Source organism: Xiphophorus hellerii, chromosome 3, assembly GCF_003331165.1.
Source record: "Xiphophorus hellerii strain 12219 chromosome 3, Xiphophorus_hellerii-4.1, whole genome shotgun sequence".
NCBI lineage: Eukaryota > Metazoa > Chordata > Actinopteri > Cyprinodontiformes > Poeciliidae > Xiphophorus > Xiphophorus hellerii.
The window spans coordinates 6,303,152-6,324,361 of NC_045674.1; the positions used below are offsets into that span (position 1 = coordinate 6,303,152).

General features: G+C 35.6%; 1 protein-coding gene across 3 annotated transcripts in view; it reads left to right on the forward strand.

The window, feature by feature from the left end:
* thsd7ab (thrombospondin, type I, domain containing 7Ab) overlaps nt 1–21,210 on the forward strand; it is a 226,578-nt gene that overhangs the window by 64,057 nt on the left and 141,311 nt on the right. For all 3 annotated transcript variants that reach the window (XM_032558677.1, XM_032558674.1, XM_032558676.1), the window contains exon 2: nt 14,179–15,013. In XM_032558677.1, the coding sequence (XP_032414568.1) occupies nt 14,179–15,013 (835 nt within the window). The remainder of the gene's footprint in view (nt 1–14,178; nt 15,014–21,210) is intronic.

A 21,210-nucleotide genomic window follows, 5' to 3' on the forward strand; every position in this document is an offset into this window, starting at 1 on the left:
TACATCTCAAATAAATAAAGTCTATTGTTACAGCTAGTCATGGTTACAGCTTTAGGACTTGATTCTTCAGCAGTGAGTCTTGCTTACTTAGCTGAAGCCAAATTATTTCCCCACATTGTTGGTGATTAATCTTGCTGCCATCCATAGAGAGCTGGGCTTATTCAACCATCAACTTTTAGAGCAAAGTGTTATTTATGCAGAACAGAGTAGCCAGACGGTATATAACAATGACATTAATAAACAATATTTTACCTTCAAACGTAATCAAAGATATGTCACCGTTGAGCAACGTGCCCTAAGCACCGGGCGGGGCTCTACCTCGGTTTAGAGGATTATTTAAATGTTGAATTCTGCAGCAGATTATTCCCAAACTGCCGTCACAGTGAGCAACTCGAAAGATTATGACTAAATGTTTGTGTGTGGAACTGATGTAGCAAAATGTCATTTTATTGAGGATTTGCATGTGATACTATCAGCCCCCATGCAGCTGCTCATGTGAGGTTAAGGAACGCTGTGCCAAGAGAAACACTCAGCATGATACTGAAAAATCAGGTTTAGATCAAGGCCTAGTTACACAGTTTTAGATAAACGGGAACATTTACGTTTCATTGTTGCAGAAGACAGTGAATAGCTACAGATTTATTTGTTTGGGGGTTTATTTTTGATTAATTGCTGATAGAAGTAGTCACAAAATGTGCAAATCTCACATAAAGTTTAATTTAAATTCATAATATTGTCTTATATTTAACATTATATTCTTTTGTTGTTCTGTTCCTTGTTGTCACCAGTCAACTCTTGGTAAATAAGAGAGATTATGACCTCTAAAAACCAAAATAACTAAAGCGTCATAATATACTACAACTATGAACTAATGCATGTTTGTTACATGATGTCCTTTAAAAAGTTTTCTTGTGCAAACAAACCAAATCTCCATGGAGTGATGAAATTTTACTAAAACGCTATTTAAGAATACATTATTTTACTTTATTTATTTACGCTAAAGAATTTATGCAAAATTTCCCCTTTTTCGTACTTTTTTTTACAATGAAGTATTAGGGCCATACTAGGAAAAAATAACTAAATAGTCAGATAGTCCAGTAGTCAACATAATATTAGAATAAAATTGTAATTATATGAGAATAAAGTCTTAATATTATGAAAATAAAGTGGTGATATTGTGACTTTATAATATTACAACTTTATTCTTGTATTAATTTTCATATTACTTTATTCTTGTAGTTTTATTATTTTTATTTTCTTAGCGTGACCTTAATATTCTAGTTTTCCAGATATTCCAAAAGGATTTAAATTCCTAACTTGATTTTTTATTATGTTGGCAAAATTATTCTAAAAGTTATGTAATACTTTTAAAACGTCATTAACTTGACTTTGATGCAGATTCTGTTGAAAAGTCAAGATTTCTTTTAACTTTTCATCCAAAATAGAGTTTGGTATTTCTCTCTTTTTTTACATAAATGTGTGGAAATTTGAAGTGGAAGACAAATTATTATTATTATTTTTATTTTTTTCTCCAAAGAGTTTTTGCGGCGCTAGTGGCTCGTATTTTTTCGACAGTAGGCAGACAAGGAAGGAGGGTGAGGAGAGGGGGAAGACATGCGGCAAAGGTCGTCGGGACCGGGAGTCGAACCCGCGACGTCCGCGTCGAGGACTAAGGCCTCCAAACGTGGGGCGTGCTAACCCGCTGCGCCACCACAGCACGCCCCGACAAATTAAACCAAATAATGTAGAAGAATATACATATTTTTGCAGTTTGGTCTTTCAATCTCCTTTAAAATTCAGTCCTGTAATAAAAAAAACAAACTGAAATGTTGTTCATCGGTTCCAGGAATATCGAATCATGTTCTGCTGTAAGACTGAGACCCGGAGTCAGAGGGAGAAGTGATGAAAAGATTGTGAGAGTGAAATGTAATCACTGAAAGAGCCACAGAGCTGTAAACGTGAAAATCAATTAGAGAGAGGAAGTCTGTGAAATGTATGAAATGATCTTTGGTTCTCTGTTAACGTTAAGTCCCGGCTTCATTTTGGAGAGTTTTCTAATCCATTAATGGATTTCTGGTTTGTGAATTTGAAGTCAGTGAAGCAGTGAGAAGGAAATGGAGCAAAGACAGAAATCCTGGTGTTCCCACTAATACGGACATCAAAGTCATGGTGGAACATTACGCAGAGGGTAAATTTCACACCAGAGGAGGAATTCATAGTTTGTATTTCTCGCTCTTGAACTTCTGCTGGAGGAAATTTGCATTCAGTTCTCCTTCTCTGTCACAAAACCTCTAAAGGTGGAGAAACGTAACGGATGCGTCGAGTTCTGTTTGTTCTCTGCATAAAGTGAAAGGTGGTGCTATTTCTGCTGGATGTGTTGCATTTTAATGCCTTGTTTTGTTTCTCCAGTAGCCGAACCCCTCAACAGTATTCATTATTCAATAAAATGGAATAAAAAAAGATGAAAACATTTGCTTTTGAAACACAAACAGAACGCCTTTACAATAAGAGTGATTGGAAATATGCAGCAGATGCTTATTGATCACTGTTTCGTAAAGGAAAATTTGTGGGACTATAAATTATCCCGGTAATTGCTGCGTAAAACAATCATTTTGTTGTTTCTAAAGCATTTTTTTAAATTCATTTACAGATTTATTTATAGATTGATGTATTTCCATGTGCATTCTTATTATTTTATTATTATTTTTCTATTTAGTCATATTTAAATGAATTACAATATTACACTTATTTATATATATTTTTTTAATAAATGTTATATTGCTTATGGTTATATTTGTATTTGCAAATATTTAACACTTTAGATGGACTAGCTGTCAGCTGGGTTATTATAAGCCTGGTAGGCCACCAGGCTTTACTTGTGCCCCCACCAGGCTGAGCATTGTTTATCTTAGCTTTCTCATGTTTTTAAAGACTTTTTAAAAAGATATTTATTGTCATAAAATTTCACAATTGGTTGCTAGTTGGTGTTGAGTTATTGACTTCCAATCTTCCAATAACACATAAAGATCAAGTGATATTTTTAAATTTTCTGTCAACTTTATAAAAATTTTAACTCAAAATCACGGCGAACCAGTGGATGAATTACTGCCCTCGCTTATCGGCCACCGGCCGTAGCAAGTTTTCTGGGGGAAACTTTGTTCATACAAGCAGTTTCCCTTGGAGAAGTAAATATGTTGATAATTATGAAAGTTTGCCCTGTCGTTCATCGATCTACTTTGATTTTTGTAAAGAACTTTTAAGACTGGAACTGGCGCATATTTTAAATAAACAAGATAAAACACAGAAACAATAAATAAAGCTGAAATAAAAAACACACACAACACATAAATAAAATGGATTATTATGTGTCCATAAACAAAATTGCCTTTCATTATTGAGCTCATTTTATTTTGTCATTCAATTAATTGATTAATTGATTATTGTGACAGGCTTAATCAGAATCTACTGTGATTACCTCCAAAACCAGAAAGCTGAGATGTGCCCTGTTTTTACAGACAAATAAAATTCTTATGGCCTCTGATGGTTATTGAGATAATTATCCAATAAGTGAGCAGGAACAACACAAGATGCATGAGGATAAAGCTACATTTAAATCTGACTATATGCCTGAAGTTGACAGACAGCTGTTTTTACTCATGTTTGATGCTGCAGAACTATAATTACCGTTCTGTCTCAACACATCAACTCACCGCTTTGTTTGGTGACGTCAAACTCCACTCAGTCGCCTCACTATGAGACTTTGGATGGAGTTTAATTGGCGTTGTTTCGGGGTTTAGATGACGGTAGGTGATTGTACCAGTGGTAAAATCACAAACGTGTTGTGGTTTAACAACTGGTTCCAGCACCAAACCACTGGGAGGTTAATACACCCACATGATGATCAGTTTTAGGGTTGCCAGATCTGACTGACAACCCAAATTTTAACCTTTAATAAAACTTGTGTCAATAATGCCAGATATGTAAATATATAAATATATTTACAGACTTTTTGACAATTCACATAATTTTTGGTCGTACTTTATAATATTCTGACCTGTACCAGATCCTATTTGACTCTTTGAACTCAATGAAACTTGAGTTTTTTCCTTTTAAATCATGCAGTTGCCCTTGGATTTATGTTTTCCACTACTACTGCATTGTAAATGTACTTGATTAACCAATGACTAATCATTGATTGTGATATTGTTTAGATTCTAGAAATCTGAAAATAAATTAACGAATAAAATAAAAGCAATAACGTGGCATTTAATTAAAAGTCTGATGCATTGCCACACAATGACAGCTATTTTGATAGAATTTCCCTCTGAATACTTTCTAAAAATGTTGTGTAAAGCAGCCCAAATTTTAACAACCCGCCCAAAACTGGGTTTTTTTCCAGACAAACTTTTTCAAAAGAAGCTCAGAGTTGCTAACATGAGTGAAAAGAGAAGCGAGGAGAATCAGACTTTAGTGCTCAACGTCAAATTTCACTTTAAAAAACACCAGGATGGACGTTTGGATAAAACTAAGGAAGTTTGTAGCGATGATGAATTATCCTTCCATGGAAACACCAGCAGTTAGCATTTCTAAATTACTTTTAAAATGAAATAACTTCTTTTAAACCATCCTGAATATGAAAACCTGGAAGACTGAGATGTTTGGTTTGAGACAATAAAATGTTTTCCTAAAGATTTTTTTGAAAACCATCAATTTAAACATTTCACACTTACAAAGTTAAACATAGTGATTATTCGTGAGGAACACCATTAGCTTCCATCGCAAATCTGTGAAAAACTTTGTCAATAGTATGCTAACATTAAAAAAAATACAATTTCGCAATTCAATAAGAAACGCAATTAAAATCACACGTGATAAGTCATTAAAAAACATGCTTCGCCATCGTCCTCAAACTACTTCCTGTCGTCTTTTTCTTTGTCGTTTCCACCAGTAGTAACATCCGGTTTTTCCTCATGTGACTCGTGTGATGTGAAAAAAATAGTTTGCGTTGAAGTTTTGAAAAATAAACCAACCACCTCATCCTAAACTAGTTTTTTTTAGAAATTGTCGTGTTTCCATTGAGCAAATTTGTTTTCGAAATGTGAAATTATGTTATATGAGCAAAAGGAGAGAAGTGGAAGAGCACAGGAAACAATGAAGTTTGTTCAGACATAAACATAACGAATGATGTGAGTAGCGAGATGCATCACTGTGTTCATTTTCAACCTGCAATTTATAAAATCTAGAAATATTTGTTTATCCTTTGTGTATGCTTGTGATCGCAGTGTTTGAAACCGTCCCTGTGGAACAAACCATTTCCCTCCCAGCGGCTGAATCATTGTGTTTACATGTAGGAAAACTGATGCTTCCTCCCTCTGAGATAATTTAGAGCATGTCAAGGGTTTGTTGGTTGTTTGATCTTTGATGTCTTTTCACATTTCCGCTCAGCACCTGAGCACCAAACATCTTTATCACTCCTGTGTTTGTCATCCGCCGAGCCCACGAGGAATCGACAGTGTTTTGTGGGAAAATTATGGAGTTTATTTTACTGACAGCCCTGACATTTTTCCTGACAGTCTGTTACTTCAGAGCAGCTTGAATCTGTTCGCGTTGCAAACTGACAGCTAAAACCGAGCGGCGATAGACGCTCATTTAAATCGGAGACATTTTGAGAATAGAGCTACCGGCTGCAGGTGCGTCGCTCCGGATCGGCGCTTTGTCGTCGTCGTCTCTGACCCTTCGGCTCGAGGAATTTAGAAAACTTCTTTGATGTTGCCAGCAGCCATTATTGTCACCACCGGAGCATGTGGGTGTTATTAGGAGTAGAACATGTTTCCCCTCATTTATCTTGTCACTCATCCATCCTCTGGGGCTGTTTATGAGCTCACAAACAAACACAACTTATCTGTAAACCGCAGAAAACAACCCTGTCTTCCCCCCCTTTCTGGCTCGCAGTCACAAAACAAAATAATTCAACTTAACCTCATGAGAATTTAAATTTTACCCAGAAAAGGACTCCAGCTTGATGCGAAGCCTCATTATACGAGGTTGGTTAAACCAGGTAATAACACATCAGCACTGTGAACTTTGTCCTCCTTCCTTCGCTGAAAGGATTTTAATTAATCAGGAAAATAAATGTTATCTCTTATTTCTCTAATTTTGCTTCTAAGCAACCAGACTTTCTTGAATCATAACAGATTTAAAAGTTTTTTGGGCTCTTATGCAAAAAAATCTGGAAAAATTTGGATTATCCTGCATGTTTGGATGAGTATGAAAAAGAAAACTGAGTGGGAATAAAAAGTTTATCCAACTCAAAAGTTTGTAGGGCAAAAATCGAATGATACTGCGGTTAATTTTACATTGATTTGTGTTGAAATTACATTATTTATCTTTGATTTTGCACATTACACCTGGATTTTAACAGTTTACAAAGAAAAATGTTAGTTTTTGAGTAACTGCGTTAACTTACTAAACTTTATTACACTTTCATCACTATGTTGTTAAAGTAATTTGAGTTACATTTTAGTAAAACTATTAATAAAGCATTTCAAAGTGATGTTATGCTCTCTCAAAGTTTCTCCTTCCTTGTTTTTTCACCTATTTTGAATCCAGTACCTGGATTGTCTTATATGAATGCTTATATTTTTATTTTACATTTTTACCTTTGGCACATGAATAATTGACCAAAGGATGAAGCGGTTTGGTCAACAACAGAACCAGTTTTAAATTGGATCTTAAGGCTGTTTACTTACAGGCTGCCTGTTATCTCACGGCTTACTCTAATTTATTTAGTAAAATCTCTGGAAAATACATGAAAAAATTATATTCTATCATTGGGTTGATTCCCAAAAACCTGTTGGCTAAAACTCAAATATACAGGAGATGCAGGATAATTAAAACCACAAAATCTTACCAAATATTTTTGTTTTTGTCTAGTTTCTGGGTCAAGTAAATTAACGCATCAAATAAGACAAAACTAACTTACAAGAAACTTTTCAGCAAGCTTATTTTTTATGAATAATTCCTTACTATTGATTAAATAGTATTTCTTCAACTAGCAGATTATTCCACTTATGACGAGACATTTTCCCTTCCTGTAAATGAAATAATCTGCCAGTTGAACTAATATTTTTTGTCAATATTAAGGAGTTATTTATTAAACAAGCTCCTATTTCTTGGAGAAAAGTTACTTCTAAGTTAGTTTTGTCTTATTTAAAGTGGATTAAGATATTTGCACTTGAAAGTAGACCAAAAATACTGGGTAAGATATTGTTGTTTTTTTCTTTTTGTCGTGTTGAGTTTTGTAGGATTTTTACACTTTTCTATTTTCTCTTCAGATTGTTAGTTTTTTTTTAAGCTCATAAAGATTTGCTTGAATAAAATAAGTTGTTTTTCCCTTTTAACCTTTAAAAACCCATAGAAACCCACAGAGTATTACCAATGAAGAACACTTTAACATATTTCAAAAAGTCTGAGGGAGCTGATCATTTTAATTTTTATTTAATATTATTTGTATATTTATTTATGTATTTATAGGCACATTTGTGATTTTGCTGGGTTTCCTCTGTGGGTTCTTGTGGCAAAGTGGCAACATTTTATTGCCAATATTGCTGGCAGAGTACACAAAAAATACAAACTGCTGGTGTGTGTCTGCATCTGGTGAATTTTTGGTTAAAACATGTTTGTTTTTCTTTCAGTGCAGAAAATCCCGAGCAGTAAAAAAAAAATTTTTTCCAAAAAGTAAATGTAATTGAGTAAATGTAACTAGTTACTTCCCAACTCTGTCTTTGTGCCAGACAATAAAATAAGTCTAAAGTCATGCGAAGATAAACTCATAGTTGACTGATATGAATTCACCAAGGGAACAAACCTGTTCTCCATATTTTGCATTTAACTCAGGAAGTCAATTTAAGGTAATGAGCCCATTAAATGGGACCCACTTGTTGTCATTAAGCTGTAATCCCGGTTCTGTATGCAGAGAGCGGCGCAGATAAAAACGAAGGAGACTTGTTTAACAATGGGTTAAAATGTCTGTTTTGCAGCTGCTGCATAGACGTGAATAGTTCGTCATCAAAGCATTTCCTTCAAGCCATGCTCACATAATCGCAGTATTACAGTTAATGAAATTTACACCCAGTTTGAGTCAATGTGGCTCGGCGGCCCAGGGCCTCCTTCACACTGAAAGCAGGTCGGGGTTAACCGTCTTTCATGAATGCTAAGCTGCTGAAAATATTCCTTCAGATGTAAAGTGTTAGCCGCTGGTCATTTTCTTTCTCTCCCTCATATTCAGCTTTTTTTTTCTGCCACATTAACGTCTTGTGCTTTGATGTCGGCCATTACAGAAAAGGTCTCGATGAGGAACCAAACAACAGGGAGCACAATGATGTAACACGAAGTGTTTTCCTGTCTGTCTGTCTGTCTGTTGATTTACTTTGTAGCTCTTGGCAAGTGAATTTACTGCTGAGCTTAATGTGGCTCAAGGCAGAAAGTTCAATATGGTAACATTTTGTCCTCCCAGCGGCTACAGAAACATGCAATTACCGATTTACAGGGTTAATTCCCTCTACAAGGACGCCTTGTCGAGAGTTGATCGGAAAGTATTCGCTGTCAAAGCAATCGCTGGATTTAATCCAAAGAAACATTTATTAAAGTTAAAACTCACCCCAGAATTTACAATCTGCTCAAAATGTTTGCATAAGTTGTGCAAAATTACGATAAATAAAGCTAGCTAAATTACGTAAGTTAGTTTTTACTTTTTAATTTTTACGATTTGCACCCATCATCAGTTAAAGTAAGATCATATTACAAGATGAGGGGATTTTTGTACAAAATTGTTCATTTTTAAAACAGACAAATGGTTGAGTAAGTGACTAAATTTACTTTTATAGACCTGAATATTTAATTAAGAACAGTGTTGGAAATTAATCAGGTGGATCCTTTAAGACCTAACTTACTTTACTGGTTACTTGACCTAAAAATTAACTAAGTTAAGTTGCTTCCTCGACCTGAAAAGTGAATTTTTAACAGTAACATCAACAAGAAAATACATGTTTCTATAAAAAATAAAATACAAACAATCTTTATCAACTTAACATAAATAGTAGGTGGTTATGCACTAACGTCTGGCCTTAAAGTTGATTTTTTACATATTTGACCAAACTTGTGAAGCTATATTTAAATGTGCTGTGCTGGTGCGGATTTATCAAATAAATATGTAATTAATTACATTTATGTCAGTGTTATAAAAAAAACCAAAACCATTTCAAGTGAATCCAGCTCTAATTTTCTATATCGGTATTGGTCGATACTAAACCTCAGATATTGGTATTGGCAGTGACAAAAATGGACAAGTTAGAGAACATGTTACCAGCATCAGTGTTTCAGAAGAGTATAAAAAGTAACTCTAAGTAGTTTGAAACAATCTTAAAAAATGTTTTTTCTTTTATTAAATCTGGCTTGTTACCTGGATTCACTTCTCAGTTTTACCCTCTTCATTTCACCCTTCAGTCTATTTATATATAATATTATTCTACTGCAGATTTTGACCCACTCTGACAAAACATGGAGGAGTTTTGAGACCAGCTGAAAATATTTTATCTAGAGTAAAATATTTGTAGGTTTTCTTAAAACCTTGTGATTGCTGCTCATTTTTTATTCGGCGCTTTGTGTTTTCGTCCACATTGTTTTAAACGTAGTGAAGTTGGATCACGTCTGCAGACTCCAGCACTGAACACTGAGAAATGAACCTCAGGTGAACTCTGACCCTGCAGAGCCGGCGAGAGATATCCTGTTTTGGAGAGCAAAAAAATAAAAAAAATAAACAGACAGGAGCAGAGAGAGGGAAACACAGTGACCCATTCATTAGTGAGGCTGACCCTGCAGGGACAAAGACGGCGTTCATTAAATGGACACTTGAGGCCCAGTCAGAGATCAGACTCTGGTTCTGACAGTGAGGATATTACAACCCAAACACGGCAAAGATGGAGGGAGATGATGTCAGGGGAGATCTTGGCCCAACTTATTACTTCATCATGACATTTTTTCGATTTTTTTTACCTTTTACTTGGCTTCACAACACACTACTATAAGATTATTTTTTAAATAAATTATAGTCAGCCTTTGTAACACTAAATCACTAGATTTCCAATAACTATGTTTAAAATTAAACATATTTACTGGATGTTCATTAAGCTTAAAGAAACTTACAAAGATGTAAAAGCCAAACCTCTATTGCCCTGATTCTCCTTAATATTTTTGTTTGCAGTACAATTGAAGTTACAATAGAGTACTGTCCAAATTTCACCACCAGCCACTTCTTTTTAAATTTATAAGATTTTGAAACTGTCTTTCAGGATGGTCTGAGTCAATATTCTGTCTGAAGTTTCTTCCAAAGCCTTTTCCTGCCGTTTTCCTTTGATTTTTAATCCTGTAGTTGTACTTTGACCTTCAAAAAGACTGAAGAAGTGTGGGATTATCTGATTACAAGAACATCTAAGGATGGGAGGAGATTAAAACTCCCGTAAGGGAATAAAATTTGCAAACCCCTTTTGTGCAATACTAGAAATAAAAATGTTAACTCAACAGCCAACGTTAGTTTATGACACGCAGAGTTATTTATTTATAAAATTACTTTAAATTTATTAGATTAGCAGTAATTTATCATCCTGATTGCAGCCTGCCAAACTTAACACATTGATGTGAAACTGTTTTTCACAGATTCAAATGATGCTTCATACAATATTAAAAAGTTACTTGTATGCTAATGAAACTTTACGTTCATATTTGGAGGTAAAACTTTTTTTCTCTGTCTGTTTTCCACAATGTGAGGCAGAACATTCAGAGGTGTGTTGCAGTTTTGCAGCGAACCTCTGACCTGGAGGCGGATTCTGTCTCACACTGATTAGATTTGAGTTTTATGTGTAGGCCTGTCACAATAAAACATTTTGCTGGATGATAAATTATCCCAGAAGTTATTGTGATAATCGATAATATTGTTGTTTTCAGATCCTTTTCAACATATATAATGATAATAATGGCATAATACTGTGATGACATTCTCATAGATCAATAAACTTTAAATTCTGATGACCATTTAAAACTGGAGCTGGAAGACATCTTAAATATCCTAAATAAATATTAACAAATAATAAACAAAACAACAGATAAGATGAATTATGAAGTCTCTGGAAACAAAATTGTCCTTCAAAAAAAGGGCTACTTGAAACCAAAACACCAGACTGAAAACTTTTACATCAATCAATCTAGTTTATCTGTGTAGCACATTTCAGCAGCAAGGTGCAAAAACACAACATTACAAAGTTTTAAAGAAAACACCATACAGTCAACAACTGAACAAACATTACATTTTGATGACTGCCATCACCAAATTCATACAAATCAAATATGTTGGTCAATGTTTTTCATCCACCAGCGAAAAACGATAAATCATTCATTTGTTTTAATTTACCATGTTTTTAATTGATTTATTGCTTATTGCGACTGGCTTTTGTTTTGAAAATTTAACAGAATTTACCATATTTTAATCTGCATATTAGTCTTATTATGTTTTGAACTAGTAATTGCATTTTTTAAACCTTGCATTTGTAAACCTTCTTTGTTTGACTTCACAACAGACACACTCAGGTTCGCTGTATTTATTCTAACGAGAGTAAATCAAGTTGGCGGTTAACCTCAGCCTCAAATATACAGACAGCAACAGAAAAAGGGCTGCTGCCTGTGACCGTTTAGTATTTAACATAAATTTACACCATTAACCCACATAACTACTCTAATTTTTAATATATATATATATATTAAAAAAATATATATATACAGTATATATTAAAAATTTGGCAAAAAATATATATATTTTCAGTCCATGAGATGAAATTACCCACATAACATTCAAAAACTATCACACAAAGCATTACTTTGCTTTAAAAATGATAAAAGTCCTGTACATTAAATAAGATACAATAAATAACATGACAGTTGAAAGCAGTTAATAGTTGTAAAATGAAACACAGCTAAAATACAGGTAACGGTTTCAAACTTATACAAAACATGGCAATATTACGCATAAAATGTGTATAAAATATATGTTGAAATGTAGTACTTGTAAAGAAAACACAGGTCTGATCTTAACACAGTTACGAAATGGCAACAGGAAAAGGGGGAGGAGCTGTGAGTTACTGGTTTCTACGGTAACCACCAACTGCCAAGAGCAGCAGAACCTCTATAGCAATAAATGTCAGGGAGAAAATAACTTTTTAGCCAAACAAACCAGTTTTGACAAACTTGTTACACAACCTCTCTAGTTCCTCTGATGGAAACATCAGGCTGCAGACGGCCGCTGTCACCCCAGCTGTCACCCCAGCTCGCTCTTTGTTGCTGTGCTATCTAATTATAACCAGAAGCATTTTGATTTGCCACATACTAACATAATCAGCCTGCTAGTTGAAATGTGAAGCTTTCTATTTAAGTAGATTTCTCTCCTGTTGTGGTATTAATAACCTTCGGATGACACAATCAGCGTACAGCTAAACTGTGTTAATTAATCCTATTTTTTTCTCATTATGTTTGATCACAAGTTGGTTAATTTTAGATTAAAACATTTAAGAACGCTTAAAGGGCTGTTGGATATGACAGCATATTAGAGCCAGTGAAGAAAAAAGGAGTTCATTTCTGCCAAAAAATCTTGAAAATTAATTCAAAAATAGTCAGAAATTAGCTAGATCAAAAGTGGGATTTTGAAATTAATCTGAAATTTTCTAGAAAAAACATGGAAATTTGTTTATTTTTAAACTTCGCAAATTTGCTAGGAAATTTTTTTTCCAGAAAATAAAACTTTTCTGGAAAAGTTTTTGAAACTCAGAAATGTCCATGTTTTTTTCTGCAAAGTTTAGTCTCAAAATTTTAGGGGTTTTTGCTAGCAAATTTGGACTTTTCAAATCCAGAAATGTTCTTTTTTTCTTCTGGAAATCTTTTTTGATTAATCGTAAAATGTCTGAGTTTTTTTTTTTTGTGGAAATGTTTTGACTTTTTAACTCAGAAATGTCATTGGTTGTTTTTTTATGTTTGTTTTTTAGTTTTTCAAAACATTTCAGAGTTTAATCTAAAAATGTCTGAGTTTCTTAAAAGAAGTTTTATATCTAAAAATAGCCCTAATGCACCATTGTAGTTTGCTAAGCTCTGACATGTAATACAATATAAATCATTTTAGTTTTCTGAAGAAACCTGTCAGACTCACAAAACACACAAGATCATTTTGAGAGTTTGCAACAGAGTTTTGTCCCTTATTTATTACCGTAGCTTAGATTACAATTCCTGACAGCACAGATGGGAGCTTTAAAATCTCACTAAATTACTCAGTTTCTGCAACATTTGCAAACATGTCCTGTTATTTGCATCATCTGTGCACTGGGTTGTGTAAGTATTCATGCAATGAAAGCGTATATCTGGGCCGGAAATGTTTGCTTGGAAAATGGCTGGTATTGAATGTTTGAAGCAATGTCTGCTGGCTGCCTAAAGGTTTGATGAATACCACAGATAATTCAGAGCACTTTGGTCTTTCAGCTGCTTCCCTTTGATCACCTATAACCATCACTATCCCAGATTAAAATAAATAACATTCACTTGATGTTTACCATTCAGAAAAATAAAATCAAAGGGTAATTTTGTGCCTGTGTATCAATTTGTACCTGCTGCATCCCAACTTTTCTGTCATTTTCTCCCCCAATTTATTTTTAATCAAAGCAGTTTTCCAACTTTTTCAGTATTGTTCTTAGATTTATTTTCCTGCAGATTCAGTTAATTTGTTGAGTCAAATTCAATGTTTTCTGGCCCCCTGTAGCTCTTAGAATACACTTTAAAATACTGATGTTAGTTTATAAATTATTCATCGGCTTAGCACCACAATACCTTAAAGATCTGCTGTTGTATCAACCTTCTAGACCTCTCAGATCATAATGGTTCTGGTTCTGCTCAGCATCCCCAGAACCAGAACCAAGCGAGGAGAAGCCTTCTCTTGATTGTACTAACATATTTGCACTAGAAACTAGTCAAAAATACTTGGTAAAATTTTATGTTTTTGCTGTGAATGCGGTATAGAAATCTATCTTTATTTTTCTAACGTTGCTCCTTCCTCCTCGACATGTCTGATCCTGTCCGTTCGCTCCCCAGGTCCGTGGGGGCGATGCATGGGCAGCGACTGCGGCCCGGGCGGCAGCCAGAGTCGGGCGGTCTGGTGCGCCCACGTGGACGGCTGGACGACCCTCCACACCAACTGTGACCAGGCTCAGCGGCCCTCCAACCAGAGGAACTGCTTCCGCGTGTGCGACTGGCACAAGGACCTGTACGACTGGCAGCTGGGAGCCTGGAACGAATGCGTGCCGGTGTCGGCCAGGACCTTCGGCGCCGCGCGGCAGTTCATGTGCAGCGGCGGCGAGGAGGGCATTCAGACCCGGGAGGTGGGCTGCACGCTCAAGGCGGATGGGTCTCCAGCAGAGGATGCCATCTGTGAGTACTTTGAGCCCAAGCCGCGCCTGGAGCAGGCGTGTTTGATCCCTTGCCCTCAGGACTGCGTTGTCACCGAGTATTCGCCATGGACCTCCTGCTCCAAAACGTGTGGGACGGGCCTCAGGAACAGAGTCCGCAGCGTCCTGGTTCCCCCGCTTTTTGGAGGAGCTGGTTGCCCGAACCTCACCGAGTTCCAGTCATGTAAGCCGGGAGCTTGTGTGGGTCCGGAAGGCCTGTACAGCCTTAGGGTCGGACCGTGGACCCCCTGCGTCCTACCCCAGACCCGGACCGCACGGCAGGCAAAACGGCGGAAAGGCAAAGGTCAGGGGCTCAGGGAGCGAGGAGGGGTGAAGGATCCTGAAACCAGGGAGCTGATTCAAAAGAAACGGTCCAGGAACCGGCTGAACCGGCAGGAGAGTCCGTTCTGGGACATCCAGGTGGGATACCAGACCCGGGAAGTGGCCTGCATCCACCGGAACGGCAGCAGAGTGGGGCGCAAGTAAGTACCTCACTTTGGATTATTATTACTCTGTGTGGCTGTAAACGTTTGTACAGGATTAGGCCAACTAAAAAAAAATTTAATCAAACTGAAAATTAAATATTAAAGCTTCAGTACTTAATCCTTTTAAAAATATATATACTTTTTTACATATTTGTGAAACCGTCACCATGTCATGGTAGTATAGTATGAGACAAATAATCTGTAAATAAAAATCAAACTCATGTGCCTTCTCACAGTGCTAATTGGAAACAACCAATCAGAACCTAGAGGCGGGGCTTAGCGCTGTGAATCATGCCTATTTGCTAACTTGCATGCTAGTTAGCAAGGCTACCAACAACAGCGATAAACTGTTTTTCTGTAACAGTAAGTTGTTTTTACAGTCAGGTTTCTTACTTTTTTCATCCTTTTCTGTATGTTTTGTTTTTTCTGCACTTTCATACACTATGTTAAACAAAGATCAAGGATGACTTGAATTTTAGTATTTGTATATCTTCCCTTCATTTTAATCTAATTTCCTGCCTCTATGATCCGTCTGCTGCTCATGACAGTGAAACATGTCGGATTTGTCCTGCTGAATTTCGCTCCTCCCTGTCAGGAGGCGACACACTGAGGAAGACGATTGTCGGCTGGATCTTTTTTAGCTCCACAGTGTCAAAGCTAAGAGGAACAACTACCATTAAAGTGAATTTGATGTCGAGTTCTGCGGAAAGAAGTGACAAAAAATGTCTCTGTGACATGAGATCAATCTAAGCCGTGACTTTGATGCTTTTCACACACACAAAAACATATTGGGTGTTTTTTTTGTTTTTTAAAATTTCGTTAGGAAATTGAGCATTACTCAGAATGACAGAGAACTTATTGCTAGGTCATAAAAGTTTAAAATGCAATTATGAATCTAAAATAAAACTCAAAGCTTTTTATATTTATAGGGTCATTTTTAAATGTCTCCTGTTTGGCCTTACTTGTGTTAATTTTCATGTCCATATTTGAGAAATAGATACAAAATGAGAAAGAGAAATGTAGCAGGGGATGCTATGTGATGTTTTTTCTTTAATGCTCTGAGTAATCTCTAAAATGTTTGGGGAAATATTTTGATGATACAGTCACTCCACTCTGCCTACAGCTATATCTGTCCATTAAATAAGAAGAAGTTAAAATAAGAAAATATACAATCAGACTTCATCTGTTTCCTTTTATCCGACTCAGACGCTGTAGGTGAAAAACAGGATTTCACTGCCACAGTTCATTTCCAGGGATAAAAACATGGATTTGTTTTATGTGGCAGACATCAGCAGATGCTGTTTGATTGACGGAAGAAGCAAAAAGAAAAGCAGTTTGAAAAAAAAACATTTTCTTACCTGAGAAACGTTAGTATCTCCAATATTACCTATGGTCTTGTCAGTCGTCTGACTGGTGACTTGCTGCTAAAACATATTTTTGTGTGAACCACATTTTATACTCATGCCTCTTCTGAAGCCAAATTTCCAATTCTTTCTAATTCTGAAAGAAACTATGTTTTGAATTGAGAGATTTTGTTTTTCTGACCTTATTAGTTTCACAAACCTTTCCTATACATCAAGAAAGTCCAAGGAGAAGAAGAGGTCTCACTGCATCTTTTTTCTTACTTAGCTAGATGTCTGTTTTAAGAAGATGCATCTCCAAAGTGTTTTTTAGTATCTAAAAAATGCTAACTGTCCTTCATGTTGTGTAATTTTAAGTTTTTCTTGCTTTGAAACATTTGTTGATTCAAAAGGTCAAGTTCAAATGATTGCAGATGTGAAGAAAGCTAATAGTTTCAACATTTTCAAAAGAATAGTGAGACAAGTCAGTTATTTTACTCAAATAAAAGAAAGTAAAAAATTGCAGCTCTTCAAAAATATTTTAAGTGGTGAACTATTAACTTTAAATCTGAGTTTCTTCATGTCAAATCTAACCTGTTTGACCTGTCATTATCCTCGCTGAGCGCTACAAAGACGCATTGTCAGACTGAAAATAAGAAAGATTAATAGCTGTCAGTTTCCATTCACTCGCTGCAAACTCTTCCCGTCTAACAATGTATCTGAGAGCAAAATGTCTGACAGGAAGTTCTGTCAGCGTGAACTTCGCAGTTGACTAAAATCAAATGTTTCTAAAGGAAACTTGTATTTGTATGTTTCTGTCAAACCTGTCAGTGAGAGTATTTGCTCACACAAGACGTCAAGGTACTATCGCTACATAAACCTGAGGAGGATTTTTAATTTTTTATGCGTTGTTGGAAAATCTGGAGGAACGTTTTGAAGCAGTGGTGTCCAAACGTTTTGTCCTGGATAAATTTAAACTACTGGCGGACCACAAAATTCAGTAAATTGAAAATTAAAAAATTAGTTTGTGATTTTTCTGATTGACAACAAAAACTACAATTTTATAATGAAATCTGTTTAGATCCAAAACATTAAATGGGTTTTGGATTGTTGCCCCATTAAAAGAAAAACAATTTACACATTTTCTGGGGTCATTAATTGTTTTCTACTGACCAAAATAGTTTGACTTGTGGCCAAGCAAAAATGTTTTCATGGGCCAAAAATGGCCCCCGGCCCACGCTTTGGACACCTGTGTTCTAAATGAACTGAAATCATTTATATTAGATGGACATATCGAGGATAAACTGTGTAAAGTTTGGATTTTGGTTTAATTTGTTGGACATTTATTGTTGATTTGCTGTGATTAAAGCTGATAGTAGTGTCCTGGCAACTGTTTTAGCTCATCATGCGATTTATAGAACGCATGTTTTTTTATTTTTTTATTTTTATTTATTTTTTGATGAGGGCGAAGAAAGCAAATCTTGGGATACTTTTCGATAGTACAACACCAAACCTAATTAATTTACTACATTGCTTTGACCTAACATAAAATACCAACAAAACACTTTGAAGTGGAATAAAATTAATACCTGATTTTCAACATTATTTATGAATAGGAATATACAAAGCGTGGTTTGCATTAGTATTTAGTTCCCTTCTCTTTGGTACTACTTTTTGATTAAGTAACATGCCAGGAACTCTGCTTGCGTTGCTACGTAACAGGGCTGGGCCTGGGTGTGGTTGCTAGGTAACGGGGCTGGGCTTGGCTGTTGTTGCTAAGTAACGGCGCAGGTCAAATCTGACATAATTTTTGGGAGGTTTTTGAAATAGTTAATTTTAAAAACACTAAAAAACCTCAAGTTATTGCCAAAAAGGGTTTTTAGTGCTTTGGTTGTTTATAGAAGCAGTTGAGACCCAAATGGAAATAGAAAAATGTGGAAAATGCCAAATTTGCATAGTAGGTTCCATTTAAACTATCTTTTTTACATATAATTTCATCAAGACACACACTTACATTCTTAAGATACATGTTTTATTAATATAATTATTGATAATTTCTTATTACATTATGAATTGAAAGCAGAATAAAACATTAACAACCTTTCTATGGTGCGTTTTCCATTGTTATTAAAATAGTTTGGATAGAAATCGCCTCCTGGTCTCCTGGGCTTTTTTCCAACAAAAAAACTCCCTCAGACTTTCATCTGTCTTATGACAAGCAGAACGATTCCTGTTGTTACTAAAATAAATTTGTCCTTACAGAAAGCATCCTCCCTATTTATGATTGTTAAAGTCAAGGTGTCTGTGAATAGACAGACCAATTTCACATATTCTGTAAAATAGCTCCACGTTCTTTTTCCTGCCAATATTATGCAGCTGTCAGACGCATACATCTGCTATAGCTACACGTTATGGACCCGTTAGACTTTAGCAGGATATATATGTAACCCAGGAGAAAAGAACTGGTACAGTCGTATTTACGATCGCTCTCCTATGAACCCCCAAATGAGGAGTTGTGGATTATTTGGCTGTGAAAAGAGGTTATTATGTGCTTCGGTGCTCGGCTCTGTTTTCATTTGCAGAGTATTTGGTTTGGGACTTCTTATTCTCCAAGAAAGAAAACTTGACCTACAACTGCACATCCACGAAACGCGTTTAAAAGCTTCATATCATGCGACTGAAAGTGATGAAACATTGAGTTGCCATAGGTTATCCTTTTTATAACTGGCATTAATTTGTGGCGTAATACACATTTGGCTTTTCAGCATAACTGTAGGGTAGATCTATATTCTTCTAATGAGCTGTTGTCTCCATTTCCTTCCCTGTATTAAATGTCACAGCTGCTCCCGGCAGACTTTGATCTTGGTGAGTTTATCAAGGTTTTCCTACTCCAGGAACAGCTGCAAGCCTGAATTTATCTTTCAAACAGTCACATATCTTCTATGGTAAAGCTGCATTCTGGGATATCTAGCCGTTGATGCTTTGTTAGCGTGGGGCTCTCGCCACTGACTGGGATCGATACTTTTAAAGGAACCTTGAAAACAACTTGCATGCTCTTAGGAGCATTAATATTAATCCTTGACTTGTTTATTTCTTGTTCTGAAATATTCATAGTTGTTTTTTCTTGTGGAAACTGGAGCAAACTTCCCAGAGAAGCAGAGATCCAGACATGTCCTAGCCAGGCGTCCCCTGAACATCTTGCTCGCTTCATTTCCAATTTTGTTTGATGAACATCTGTCACTGGGACGCTTCTTTCTCCATGGTGTCTCACTGGTTCCTCACATGCGGCTTTCTTTAAAAATAAGTTTCTGGCTTCCTCTGCTTGTTGATCAGTTTTGTTTTTAGAGGAAACGTTGCCTCTACTGCACAACATTAAGGATTTTTTCACACCTGATAGTCCCGTAGACTCTGTTCGATTGGAGAACAAAAATTACAAGATTTGTTACATTTTCAGCCGGTTAGGTTCACTTTCACACTGCTTTGTGTCAAACGATCCAAACCAATTGAAAAACCTGTTCCCCTCCTCGCCTGTGGTGGCGCTGCATTAAGAACTACTGAAGAAAATTACATGGAAACCTCTGAAGAAAAAACTTCCTTCTTCACAAAATGTAAACAAATATAGAATAGCGTCAGATTTTAACGGTTGTAGGATTTCTCTTTTGTGTTTGGTAAAAAAAAACACGAGTCATTTATTCAGGTTACACTGCAAAAACACAAAATCCTACCAAGTATATTTCGTCCAGTTTCTAGTGCAAATACAACAAAACTAACTTACAAGTAACTTTTCAGCAAGATATTGCAGCTTGTTTTCAGTCAATATTATTCCTTAATATTGATGAACAACTTCTAGTTCCATTAGCAGATTATTTCACTTACAACAAGACATTTTCCCCACTTTATAGGTGAAGGAATTATTTGTATTTTTATTTTATTTTTATAAATACAGAAGTTCTTTTTCAAAAACAAAATAATTCAATACCAGTTCCAATTTGTGTGCCGTTTTCTCTTATATTTCCAACAGAAAAACCTTGAAAGCTTATTCAGAAATTCTGTGTTTTAAATTAATATTTCAAATAATGTAGCAGGAGGTAAAAAGAAAATGAATGCTGTGATTCAGGGCAATAGGAGAAATCAAATAAATGTACTAAAAGTTCTAAAAACAAATTCTTATAACAAGATATTTTTCCATGTTTTTAGTGAAATAATCTGCATAGAACTAGTACTTATTCATCAAAATTTAGGAGTTATTAACTTAAAACAAGCTCCAGAATTTTGCTGAGAAGTTATTTGTAAATTAGTTTTCTTATTTCAAGTAACTTAATTTCACTAGAAACTGACCAAAAATACTTGGTAAGATTTTGTGTTAGTGTAACTGGGAGAAATGACTCGTATTTTTTATTTTTTTACCGGAGACAAAAGAAGAATCCTACAACCACTAAAATCTGAAGCTGCTCCAATTTTGTTTACATTTCATGAAGAAGGAAGTTGCGCAACACTGTTGTTTTTCTTCAGTAGTTCTTATTGCAGCGCCATCACAGGTGAGGAGGGGAACAGGTTTTTATTTAGTTTGAATCATTTGACACATTGCAATGGGAAAGAGAACCACACTAACTGAAAATGTAACAAATGTTACATTTTCACTTGAAATCTATTGCAAGTGTACGAAGATATTTCAAAAATACTTGATTAGATTTTGTGGTTTTGTAGTAGCGTTAGCCTTGTGTGCTTGTTTTGGTTATATTTACCCAGAATGCCTTGCGCTTTGGTCCGCTTCCTGCACCAGAGTTCACATTAATCGAACCAAAAACCGAGGTTTTTAGACAGACCAGAGCTTGTTTGTTTTTTAGTCCTCAT